A 13,880-nucleotide genomic window follows, 5' to 3' on the forward strand; every position below is an offset into this window, starting at 1 on the left:
CACCAATGATATAATGTACCAGGAATTCATTTTTCAGCTCTCCTTAAACATGAAGAATAGGAATATATTTTCTTTGCTACAGTAATCCCTCACTTATTGCGGGAGATAAGTTCCAAGGCCGACCGCGATAACTGAATTTCCGCGAAGTAGGGACACCATATTTATTTAATTATTTAACATGTATTTGGACGTTTTTAAACCCTCCCTGTATTATTTACAACCCACCCTTTACTCTATTAATAACAGGGACAACTGCTAAGCAATATGAAATCGGTAGATAAGTTTACACTTACTGTATAGCGAAGTACACGTAGCAGCTTGTAGGCGGTCATGACGTCGTCGACCTTGTTGCAAAGATTCCTAAAGCAGATTCCATCCAGACTACTGCCTTATCACGTCCACTTGCAACTCGTTTTGCGCCCTGGTTAAAGGACATTGCGGCCATAGATCTTATATGCTTTTCCTCCTTTTTAAATAAAAAGAATCGTGGACTCATTGATGCTGTAATGGTGTCCTGCAGCGGTGTAGCTGTTCCCTTCCTTCAACATATCCAAAACTTTTACCTTTTCTGCAATCATTTGCATCTTCTGTTGGCGCTTGGACACTGCCCCTGAAGCAGCAGCACGTTAATGCTGAATGAGTGAGATGAGACTTCCTGGTTAATGCAGCACTCCGTTGCTGAGCCAATCTGCAGCACACAGGAACTTAACTGCGTGCTCTGATTGGGTAGCTTCTCAGCCATCCGCCAAAAGCATCTCTTGTATGAAATCAACTGGGCAAACCAACTGAGGAAGCAAGTACCAGAAGTAAAAAGACCCATTGTCCGCAGAAACCCGCGAAGCAGCGAAAAATCCGCGTTATATATTTAGATATGCTTACATATAAAATCCGCGAAGTCATGAATCCGCGAAAAGTGAACCGCGAAGTAGCGAGGGATTACTGTACTGTCTTGGTTTTGGCCAAAACACTTTTAAAATGTTTGCCATGTTTGTTTTTTCTTAATTTAAGCACTTTTAAGTTTGAATTTGTTTCAATTTGTCTTTTGCTTCATCTGAAAATAAGTCCAATCCTATTCACCTTATTTCTCACAAAATTGTACTATGTTGAGTTTTGTAGGTCCTTAAAGTCCTACTATCTAAAACACAAAACTCTTCGGCAACTTATTTTGTGTGTCTTTATTTGTCTCTGTGAAGAAAAGCTTTCATTTTCGTGCAAAACTTACCCTTAACAACTTTCTGTCATTGTCCTTGTGTTCTCATTAAAGGTCTCATTTTAAAGTAACTGCCTGGATTTACTGTCTGCTTCATAATCTTGAACGTTTCAGTCATGTCTCCTCTTAGTCTCAGTTTGCTAAAAGTGAAAGTGTTTAACTTATTTAACCTTTCTTCATAGTTCTTAACTCATCGTCCTGGAATAATCCTAAATGCACATAAAACTATAAAAGCATTTTTTGCCATCATTGTGCCCATATCTGTAGAAAGGAGGAGTGACACAGCCTCTGGCAGTTACTGACGCTTGCTAGTGTAGCTCTTCTGAGCCATTTGCTTTTACCATTCTTTTCCTGGTGCTTTTTCTAGCTTTGCACACTCAGTCTCTATCTGGAGATAACTACACTATGATTGTGCTCTATGGCTAAGTTGTTTGGTTATTGTGAATTTCCCCTTGGGATTAATAAAGTACTCTCTCTCTCTCTCTCTCTCTCTCTCCTCTTATTTAAAATTGCCAGACACTGTTGTCCCCTTTCCCCTGTCTCTGAAATCTCTACCATACATGGTCTCCCCTTAACCATTCACAGCATTCCTGTATGCTGATGATATTCTGCTTTTCTTATGCAGCACCAATTTTGATATCCCTGATGTTCATCACTTTAACTGTTTTAAGACATTGGCTGGATATAAATTGGTTTTATTAGTGACATGTGCCATCTGCCAAGTAATTGGTGGTGGTTGGAAGCATGGACTGATATAGCATGTTGCTGCACCCACCACATGACGGATAGTAGTAGTATTTACCAAATAAATGGATAATTATGATAATCAGACATGGATGCAAGAAACTTGATATATAGACCATCAAACTGCTGTTTGTAAAAATATTTTGGGTTCTATGCCTGGGTTCATGGTATAAATTAACATTACTTTTTAGCATTACCATAGTTTCAACGTGGGAAGAAATGCCAAGCATGGGATATTGTACTGACCGTAATTTTTTATGACTACTAATCGCAGTGTTAAAACTATTAATAACTGAATTTGTGTATGGTAGGTTAGCTGTGTGATGTCCATTTTGTAATTGTCTGTAGATGGGTAATGCGGCATTGCCTGGGTAAGAATGTGGAAAGGTAAAAAATAATTACTAATTAATTGCTTCATTAGTACATTTACTATATAACTATTGTTGTAATTGTATGGCTTCTTTGATTTTTCTTTCTGGTGTAAAGAACTCCAAATTACAATAAATAACTCAGATGACAATAATAGCCCCTTCTAACAAATGATCAGTTATAGCACTTAGATATGTTAATTGTAGTATCAAATTTTGTTTTGAATCCAAGTCTCATTTGTGTACTTCTGTGGTATGGTCAATAAACAAGTACAATTCTAGTAAATATTTTACAAGAATTGAGGTTTTCAGAAAGTTTTCTTTTTCGAAATGCAGTTTAATAGTAATTTGTTAAGATTAGATGATTATAATTAAAAAGAACCACTATATTTATAAATTTCATGCACTGTGTAAACTGCCATTGAGTTTGTAATTTGATGTCCAAAAAATTTCAAAAACAATGATTTTGTCAAAAAAGTTAATCTGTTTTTATGGGCTTTTTACCTTTTCAGGCAAGATGATGAAAATTCTAATTTACTGAAGGAAACATCTCCACTGCTCCAGAATGGAAGTGGTTCTGATTCATCATTACAGGTCATGCTGAAATCCCAACAAGAAAATGATGCAATGAAAGAAGGTTTAAACATATCAGATTTTGGCTTTATGGTAGAAGAAAAGCTAGCTTTCATTGAAAGAGAAATTGATTTGAAAAATGGAGTAGAGGATCCCTACAGTAAACTGGATCAGATTAATCAGAATGTATCCATTCACTCGTCGGACCATTTAGGAAAGTTTGATGGTGTTGGGAATAACACTGTTACAGTCCAAGAGGTCTTCACAAATACCGTTTTGCTGAACAACAACATTAAGGATGTTGCAGAATATCTAGAGAATGGAAATTCTATTCCCAAACAAATACCCAATCAAGTAAATGGCCGTTTAGAAGAAACAACCAGGTTTCCATTGAAGACTGACCCAGTGCGGACTTCTGAAGTTGGCGTATTAGCAAGTATAGATATGTCTCTTTCAAAAAGCACAGAGGAACTGTCTCCTCAGAAACATGGATCAATGGGCCCTGTTGTAAAATCTCAAAGTGTTACTAATATTGAAACTGGCGAACTTAAGATATACAGCAATATTTCTGACAGTGGACCACAGCAGTCTACTGCCCCTAACTCTGTTCCCATTCCTAACATCCAAGGCCAGTGTATAGTCCGGAGTAAGTCTGCTTCTCTTCTTGATGACCAACCTCTTCAAGTTTTCCCAGGTTCCTCTTGCTCTTCATCTGATCTTATTTCTGCCAACAAAATTCTAACTAAATATGATGGTGGTTTTAATACCCAGAATGCACAGACATGCAAGGGGAATACATCAAACTTGCATTTTACAGGCACTCCCCAGTATAACATTCAATACACAAGCAGCACAGTACCAAAAGATGGGCTCTGGACTCAGAGAATGGTAGTGCCATTTGAACAAGGAAACTTGGCACCTACTCGTCTTCAAAGATCAGACAGTACTGACAGCTATACAAAGCACATTGTTAACACAAACTACTCCAACCGTAATGCACAGGGAAGCCTAACATACACACTGCAGCAAAGAGGAAACTCAAGGCCTGTGGATATGTGGGGAGCCCCTGTTCAGAAAGACAGACTAGTGTCAAGTGGTCCTAGGAGCACCTTACAGAGGCAAAGCAGCACTTCATCTTCTGCTTCTGTGTCAATGGGAGAAGTAAATCATCCAAGACGTGTAGCAGTCCCTGAGGGAGACTACTCAACTTATAGGGATATTCACACAATGGGAAGAGGCATACCAGTTAACCATGGGCTTCAGAGACCATTGTCTGCCAGAACATACAGCATAGATGGACCAAATGTTCCCAGACCACAAAGCGCTCGACCATCAGTTCATGAAGTACCCGAGAGAACAATGTCAGTGAGTGATTTTAATTATTCACGGACAAGCCCCTCTAAGCGGGCCAATGTGAGGGTGAAATCCGAACACTCATTACTTGATACACAAGGAGTCAGCAGGGTACCTCCTGACTGGAGGGATCAAGTTCTGAGACACATTGAGGCTAGAAAACTGGAGAAGGTATGTATTCTTAGATTAAATGAAATGTGTATTTAACACAAAAATGTAAACAATTGTTAAAATGTCAGCTGTATTTGTAAAATTACCATGCCCAAAGAAAAAGTATACTGTATTCTGTAGTAAACAGTATCATTTTGTTGCTGTACTAATATTTGTTGACCTGCTATTTCATTTTCATTATTGCAGTACCTTACCTGCCAATTTTTAATAATGGGAGTTTTTGAATTTTAACAGTTCAGACTATAACAGGTTTATTCTTGTTCTTATTCTTGTTATTCAGTTCATTGTTTATACATAAAGAATGCAAAAATGTTATTCAAGAAAATACAAGCAAAATTTTTAGCAGTCAAATTCAAGACATGTATACGATTATGTTTCAGTGGTGCGAGACCAGTTCTTCCTGTGGATCATTTTTTTTTTTTTTTTTTAGTACTTCTAATCATTACATAAATGTTTTCTATAAAGATAGCTTGGATGGGTAATGCACAGATGAAAGGTAAAATAGCCTCTGAGATATGTACTCCTTAGTAGGGGTTGCTTTTTTTTTCTCATTTATTGATTTACATTTTCATTTCTCTTTATTATGTGTTTCAGATATCAATGTTGTTGTTTGAACAAATGTGAGGATAAAATTATAATCTTATTTGTCTTTTAGTTAATATTTAACTTAGTCAAAGCAAATGGACACCTTATAAAGCTATTCAGATATAAATTTATTTACTGTGTAGTAATATGAGTTCATTAGATTAGATGTGTGTTAATTTATGGTTTTGATTTATGCATTATATATGAGTGAATTTCATTTTACCTCCTGGCTTAATTTTTAGCTGAATGTGTGTTAAACAAAAATACAAGTTTGTACTAATCGCAGGCAGAAATTAAAGCAGTTAAATGTTATTTGTGCATTCCTAAATTTGAAACTTGGCAAAAGATTCATGATTTATAAAGGTATAGTAGAAAATTATTTTACAAGGAATTCATTCTAAATCTTCTGATTAATATATAAACTCGCAATCTCAAATTATGTTTAGTTTTGTTTTTATATTAGTGGGATTAGAATCAGACTAGTGACTAGTGAAATATGTTTTAAAGGTCATGTTGCAGATCAAGCATTACTAAACACTAAAAATACAGTAAATAAATAATCTGCTGTATTTCATTCTGAAAACTTTTTACTCTAGGTTTGTGTTTAATAAGATAGTTTCACAGTAATCCACCCACTTGCAGTTGAGATAGCAGAATTTCGAATTTCACTTGTACACGTTAACTTGCCTTCTACAGCCAGATATTAGCACGCTTGGGGGGGCGAAGCGATTATTGAACCTTTTTGAGATCAGTGGAGTCCTGAATGAGTAGCTTTTAAAATGTGATATGCTTTTCATGTAAACCATAATAATATTAATACAAATAGTCTGGCTAAACAAACAGTACACTCATGACTGTCATGTGTTTAAGTAGCACATTATATACTGTACATAGATAAAAATTCACAAATGTTTTGTTCGCAATTGGGTAGATTCTGAGGTTGAACTGATTTACATGTTAACCAGCTGTAGGAATATAGGTGTCCCATTGTGCAGAAAATATATATGCACTTGAGAAACATTTATTTTTTAGACAGTACTAATGTCACTGACTTCATCTCTATAAAGTTTCATTAACAAAATCAGAACAATGCAAATGTAAATCGTCCTAATTAAATTCTTCTACCTTATGTCTTTCATATATCCTTATTAATTCACTGAGCAACTCAATGTATAGTTTATTTAAGTATCCATAAGTAAAAGTGAAATCTATTTGGTGAAGCTCTCAGACCCAATGGATAATAAGCCATTTCTGCTGATAATATAGTTTTCCTTTCATCACATTCATTGTGGAGAGTGGGAGTCTCATATTAAAATGCCAGATACTGTATATTTAACATTTTAGAACTGGTTGAGCTCTCTTACATCTCCAGATTTGTACTTTGGTATATTGTCACTTTTTAAATTGTTTACAAGGATTGCTTCACAGAATATTGTTCTTTGCTTAAAATGAAGGTATGCAGAGTTGTAGAATTTGAACTCAACATAGTATTCTATGGTCAATGCTTTGCACATGATGGCCCTGAGATGTTCTTTGTAATGGAAAAGAACTATCCATCCATCCATCCATTTTCCACCCTGCTGAATCCGAACACAGGGTCACGGGGGGTCTGCTGGAGCCAATCCCAGCCAACACAGGGCACAAGGCAGGAACCAATCCCGGGCAGGGTGCCAACCCACCGCAGGACACACACAAACACACCCACACACCAAGCACACACTAGGGCCAATTTAGAATTGCCAATCCACCTAACCGGCATGTCTTTGGACTGTGGGAGGAAACCGGAGCGTCCGGAAGAAACCCACGCAGACACGGGGAGAACATGCAAACTGCACGCAGGGAGGACCCGGGAAGCGAACCCAGGTCCCCAGGTCTCCCAACTGCGAGACAGCAGCGCTACCCACTGCGCCACCGTGCCGCCCGGAAAAGAACTAGGCATGAATTTTATTTTCTTTTTTTAAGCTTGTCATATATATCATTTTTGAACGTACAAAAAGTAGTGAAAATTTGAGACTATGGTTTCTCAATAAAGAGGATGAAAGGTTTTCTTTCCTGGTGTCAATACATTAACGTGGTTCGTAATTCCTGCCCTTTTGTGGTCTTTTATAGTGAGTGTTTTGCATGCTACTGGAGTCTGGTATACAATACAATATCTTATCACGTGGCTTTCTGTTTAACATGTCCTGTTACTGCATGCTGTACTAAACTTTATGTTCATTCTGTGTTCCTCTTTATTTAGAATATGCTGTCTAGGTCCTTTAATTCCAATTATGTTCCTGTTAGCACCTTTAACTTTGGCAGCTATAGAGATCTGCATGGCAGCCAAGGCAGTATTGCCTTTAGCTCTGCGGACAGAAGGCATTTTGGAGCCGACATGTTTTGCGTGAGTACTTCCTTGTAGGGTAGTTCGAACAAATTCCCTGATCCGCTTTGCGATGATTGTTGTAAGAGGCATTCTGCTGGATATTTTACTTTTTAATGACAAATATTTTTTTTATCTTAAGTTTCCCATTACCATTTCTATATTTTTTTAAACATGGCAATTATTTTATGCTACCTTGTCATTTTCAATTAAGTGTTTGAGTATGACTCAAGCCCACAAACAAATTCAGCACTCCTGGAAAAAATATATATTGTCCACAGAATGATCTTGATATTCTCCCACAAATATGAATTTAACTTATATCAGTACTTGTTTTCCTCTTAAATGCAGTTGGTTACAATTTTCTTTTCATTTTAAAAGTGAAAACAGAAGAATGCCCGTCTTTGCGCGTGTTACCAAGCCCTGTGTTCTTTTTTTATGCCATCTCTTTAGCTGTAGTAGAATAAAATGAAAAAAATCTTTCTTTTTGAAGTACTCATTAATTACATTTATACTTCTGTCTTTGTATTGGTGTAATCCGGGTGCTTTCTTTTTCTCTGGTGTCTAAAATCATTAGCTGTTTTTAATTCGCTCTTCAAATTAAACTAAGCCCCCTTTTTTGGTATTGTTTCCTGTTTTAGTTATAGAACTTTCTTTCAAATTGCATTATTTAAGAAAATTCTGATCTATGTTTGAATTAATTGCATAAATAAAATTGGACACCACTGTTGTAAAATAACTTTTTTTTTTTTTTTTAAACAGTTAATTGTTTGCTTAACACAAATAGAATAGGGGTCTACTGAAGAGATCTTGAATGTGTGGTCTAGCAATGCCAAATATTTCTCAGCTTTATTTGGAAGTGTCCAAGGTTGCAAACTATCAATGTTGTTGTGAAACACTAATGTTGCCATCATTATAATACAGACATTCTATACAATGGATATGTTAACTACAAGAATCAATTTGTGTAATTCTCATTTACAATACAATAACCGTTGATTTCTTTAGAAAGCAAGAATGTTAGTAGTAGCAATAATTTCATTCCTTTCTTAAATATTGTGTCTCTGCTCTGGTATTTTTATACAGATGATGTTATTACTTGTAGAACTGTGCGAAAACTAGGAAATATCATCCAGTTGTCAGCTAGTGGTTCTGTTTCCTTTATGAATGTACTGGCATAGTTTGCTTAAATTACCATTTAAACTGATTAAGTTTATTCACTGCTGGGAAACGTTTACAACTTTAACTTGTATTTCACTTCTATAATACATTGCAGTTTATTATTACTTTTTATTTGAACTGAACTTAAAATTGTAGTCATATCTCTGTAGAAAAAATGTGTCAGTCTGTTAAAACTAATAAAAAAGCCCTTGACCCAATACATTGCACTTTTTTTAACAAAGGAAAGGATTTCAATCATATGTGCTGTAAAACTCTGTTCCTGTCTATAACACGCACATTGTTACACTATCTAAATTTAACCCTCGGAAAGTCGATGTGAGTCCATAAGGTTGTAGTAGGACTGTCATCCATTTTTTTTAGCTTAGAATTTTAATATATTAAATATTGTTTAAATGCATACATGCATCACATGTCAGTGTACATATATATGTATGTACACCATTAATGTTCTCTTTTCACAATAAATTACAATTCTTTCATATTCAAACAAAATGTATTGTAGAATTAATTTTAAATGTATGAATTTGCCATTTTTGTCCATCAGTCTACACTCAGTAACCCATTATGACTAAATAAAAATATTTTCAGAAAGGTTGCATATTTATTAAAAATCAAAAAGTCATTAAATCTCTCATGTATATAAGAATAATTAGACCCTTTATTGTGGCACTCCACATTGTTACCAGGTGCATCCTATTGGACCTGAAGTGTAAAGTCAAGACAACAACTGGAGTGGCTTTGGGACAAGTTTCTGACTGTTCTTTAATGGCCCATCCAGACTCAAGCTCTATAGAACATAGGTGGAGAGACATGTAGATTGCCGTTTACAGACACTTTTCATCCATTCTAATGAGGCCAGGAGGACACATTGTAAGCTGTATTTGCTGCCAAAGGGACTATTATAAAGTACTGAGTTTAAGTTCTGAACACCTATATGGACAAGAGTTTTCAGGTTTTGATTTTTGATAAATTTGCAAACCTTTCTGAAAACATCTTCTCACTTTGTCGTTATCGGTTATTGGATTATTGAGTGCAGATTTATGAGTAAAAATGACAAATTTATCTATTAAAAATTATATCTTAAAAGTGAAGAGGTCTGTATACTTTCTGAATCCACTGTGTATATATACTGTACACACGTGTGTGTGTATATAAAAATATTAAAAATAGAAGTGGTACCAGAAGTGATCCCTCAGAGACGCTTTTTAATGTCACCCAATTCTGAAAAAGTTTCTTTATAGCATATACCTTCATTTTCTTTGTGTAAGCCAGTTTGACTATCCACTACATTTAGTTTCATCGCCAGCCTATCATGTGGTGCTTTATCAAATCTTTCTAAAAATCATATTAAATAAAACCATACGCACCTCACTGATCATAGGCTTTTGTTGCTTCCTCTTAGATTTCCACTGTATAAGTAAAACACAATCTTCTTAATCTGTACTTACTTTTCACTAATATACCTGTTCTTGCCATGTGTGATGTTCAATTATTTTGTTAATTTTTTAAAAAAAGTCTGAATTAGCTTGGGGTTTTCATAAGAAATTGAATAATTCATTAGGTATATGCAGATAATAAACAGAAATAGTTGGGTCAAATATTTGAAATGTTAAAATGTGTTTCAATGTAAATGCTTAAGTTCTAAATATTCTCAATTATAATAAAGAATTGTCATTTTTCACTTTCTGATACAGATCCAAAATAGGTTAGATCCCAGTAAAGGATTGCAAATAGCATAATATTTGTAATAACTGACTTTGAAATACTGGATTTGCTAACAGAGGACGGGACGCTGGCGCACGCATGCTGTTGGTGCTCCTTCCTGTTAACAACACTTTTCGTAAAATTCGCCTTAATCCTGCACTTTTTTACGCTTCTTTTATTTGTACAGTAGTTCGTGGATGCAGCTGACTCGAATTTTATGGATTTGAATTAATTTTTACAGACTTTATGGACTTTGACTGGGAACAACTGACTCTGAAGATTACGGGACGAGACCTACGAACATTTCTTTGTACCTGGCTATCTAGGAGCCTGGGATGATCTGTCTCCTTGATTATAGTTGCTATGCTGGTCTGCTCTCGATTCTTTTTATTGTGCTTTATGACTAAAAACTGATCTGATGTTCATACCACCTAGCTTGTGGGTCTGGGGTAATCACGGCTGTAATACCCAGCCTTACTTGTTTGTGGCTGTATGTTGGAACCTCCAAATCCTGCTACCTCCTCCTGCTATGCTTTCTGCTGCTTTACTATCTTCACTTATCTGTGCTACCGCACCCGGCTGTCTCACCGGCTCTGCTGTTTTGTACTGTTTCTCCACTGCTATCAGATAAGTATTACTCAGTATCATGCTAAAATACTCTCGCGACAAACTCCTTCATATTAAACAGTTTGTCCAGAGCAAATGCTCTGACTGCAATATCCTAAAAGACAACGGTATTTTGCAGCGCCCGAAATATGTACATCACAGGTCAGGTCACCGCCACTGCCGGGCTGCGAATGAAAAGATCACAGGCAGCATTTGCTCAGGAATACGCCGTCCTACTCATGGCCCTGGAAATAGAAGTGTCAGTGTGCCAAATTTACAGTATGTGAAAATAACTCTGGTCACGGCTCTGTGCAAAAAGAAGCCTCATTAACTAATATTGCATTGTTTTGCATTTGAGATCTCTTAATGGCAAAGCATTGGTGCTGTCAGAATTCATCATTGACACCAAACTTGATATGCTGTGTTTAACGGAGACTTGGCAAAAACCGAATGAATTTACATCTCTCACGGAGGCGACACCACCTGGTTACACTTTTCCTCACAGAGCCTTGTAGCTCAAGACAAGGCCAAGGACTTGCAGTAATTGTCAGAGTGGAGTTAAACATCAAAAGAATCCCAATTGATTGTCCATTGTCTTTCGAGTGTCTGGCTCTTAAGCTAATAACGGAATCAGGTCCTGTCTTACTCATTGTTCTTTATCGTCCTCCAAAATACAATGCATCTTTCTTATCTGATCTGACTGAACTATTAACCCACTTAAGTATTCTTCTTGGTGATTTCAACATCCATATTGACATCCCCACATCTAAACTGAGCCTATCCTTACTGGACTGTTTTGACTTAACATGTTGATTTTCCCACCCACTCTGGTGGTCATATATTGGATCTGATCTGTACATCTGGACTAACTGTTGCCAACATTTACAGCACTGATTTGGGACACTCTGACCATAAAGCAGTGCTTTTCACTGTCTCATTACCTCTCCCTCCTCTTACCTGTAAACGAAAAATTTCTTACAGAAACCTAGAGAAAAGCCAAGCAAAATGACACCTTTTATTGGCTAACTAGAAAGATTACAATATGCAAGCTTTCGAGGCAACTCAGGCCCCTTCTTCAGGCAAGATGTAATCAATCATTACATCTTGCCTGAAGAAGGGGCCTGAGTTGCCTCGAAAGCTTGCATATTGTAATCTTTCTAGTTAGCCAATAAAAGGTGTCATTTTGCTTGGCTTTTCTCTACATTCATAATGGCTAACACGGTACAACACCCTAGTATTACAGAAACCTTAAAAATATCTGTCCCTCTATCCTTTCTGGATCCATTTCTGATCTTTTACTGTCTTCATCTATTCCATCAGCACTAGATAGTCTTGTTGACCACTATAACACAGCCCTTCATTCAGCATTAGATAAAACTGCCAAGAACACCCATTATGGTAGAGTAATAGAAAGTGGCCATGATAACCGAAGGGTTTTGTTCTCTGTAGTTAATAATCTACTCCAACCCGCATCTAGCCCAACTACCTCTTCTACTGAAGTCTGTGAGAAATTCCACCACTTTTTCCGTAACAAAATTAAAGATCTAAATAGTTCAACTAACATAAATACATAATCTATTTATATCTTTCCCTGTTTTCCTACTCCATCCAGCTCCTTCTCTAAGTTCTCACCAGTCACATCTGCTTTTGTTAATGACCTGCTTTGTAAGATGAGGCTGACTATTTGTGTACTGGACCCCATCCCCAGCACACTACTTAAATCCTGCCTTCATGCCACAATCCCGACTATTATAACAATAATAAACTCATCCCTTGACACTGGCTTTTGTGCCGCTCACATTTAAAACCGCTTCTGTAACCCCAATGTTAAAAAAGTCTGGTCTTGATGCTGACAATCTTAGCAATTTTCAGCCTGTTTCCCACTTACCTTTTCTATCAGCCGTTCTTGTGCATGTTGTAGCTTCCCAACTCACCAACTACAGTGGGGCAAAAAAGTATTTAGTCAGCCACCAATATTGCAAGTTCTCCCACTTAAAAAGATGAGAGAGGCCTGTAATTTTCATCATAGGTATACCTCAACTATGAGAGACAAAATGAGAAAAAAAATCCAGAAAATCACATTATCTGATTTTTAAAGAATTTATTTGCAAATTATGGTGGAAAAAAAGTATTGGGTCAATAACAAAAGTTCATCTCAATACTTTGTTATATACCCTTTGTTGGCAATGACAGAGGTCAAACATTTTCTGTAAGTCTTCACAAGGTTTTCACACACTGTTGCTGGTATTTTGGCCCATTCCTCCATGCAGATCTCCTCTAGAGCAGTGATGTTTTGGGGCTGTCGCTGGGCAACACAGACTTTCAACTCCCTCCAAAGATTTTCTATGGAGTTGAGATCTGGAGACTGGCTAGGCCACTCCAGGACCTTGAAATGCTTCTTACGAAGCCACTCCTTCGTTACCCGGGCGGTGTGTTTGGGATCATTGTCATGCTGAAAGACCCAGCCACGTTTCATCTTCAGTGCCCTTGCTGATGGAAGGAGGTTTTCACTCAAAATCTGACAATACCTGGCCTCAATCATTCTTTCCTTTACACGGATCAGTCATCCTGGTCCCTTTGCAGAAAAACAGCCCCAAAGCATGATGTTTCCACCCCCATGCTTTACAGTAGGTATGGTGTTCTTTGGATGCAACTCAGCATTCTTTCTCCTCCAAACACGACGAGTAGAGTTTTTACCAAAAAGTTCTATTTTGGTTTCATCTGACCATATGACATTCTCCCAATCCTCTTCTGGATCATCCAGATGTTCTCTAGCAAACTTCAGACGGGCCTGCACATGTACTGGCTTAAGCAGGGGAACACGTCTGGCACTGCAGGATTTGAGTCCCTGGCGGCGTAGTGTGTTACTGATGGTAGCCTTTGTTACTTTGGTCCCAGCTCTCTGCAGGTCATTCGCTAGGTCCCCCCGTGTGGTTCTGGGATTTTTGCTCACCGTTCTTGTGATCATTTTGACCCCACGGGGTGAGATCTTGCATAGAGCCCCAGATCGAGGGAGATTATC

General features: G+C 37.1%; 1 protein-coding gene across 4 annotated transcripts in view; it reads left to right on the plus strand.

The window, feature by feature from the left end:
• Nucleotides 1–13,880, plus strand: part of erbin (erbb2 interacting protein) — a 303,640-nt gene that overhangs the window by 256,348 nt on the left and 33,412 nt on the right. For 3 of the 4 annotated variants that reach the window (XM_051929687.1, XM_051929688.1, XM_051929689.1), the window contains 2 exons: nt 2,835–4,419; nt 7,244–7,387. In XM_051929687.1, coding sequence (XP_051785647.1) covers nt 2,835–4,419; nt 7,244–7,387 — 1,729 coding nt within the window. The remainder of the gene's footprint in view (nt 1–2,834; nt 4,420–7,243; nt 7,388–13,880) is intronic. The other variant, XM_051929690.1, reaches the window with a different exon arrangement.

The sequence above is a fragment of the Erpetoichthys calabaricus genome, chromosome 7 (assembly GCF_900747795.2).
Source record: "Erpetoichthys calabaricus chromosome 7, fErpCal1.3, whole genome shotgun sequence".
Classification (NCBI taxonomy): domain Eukaryota; kingdom Metazoa; phylum Chordata; class Cladistia; order Polypteriformes; family Polypteridae; genus Erpetoichthys; species Erpetoichthys calabaricus.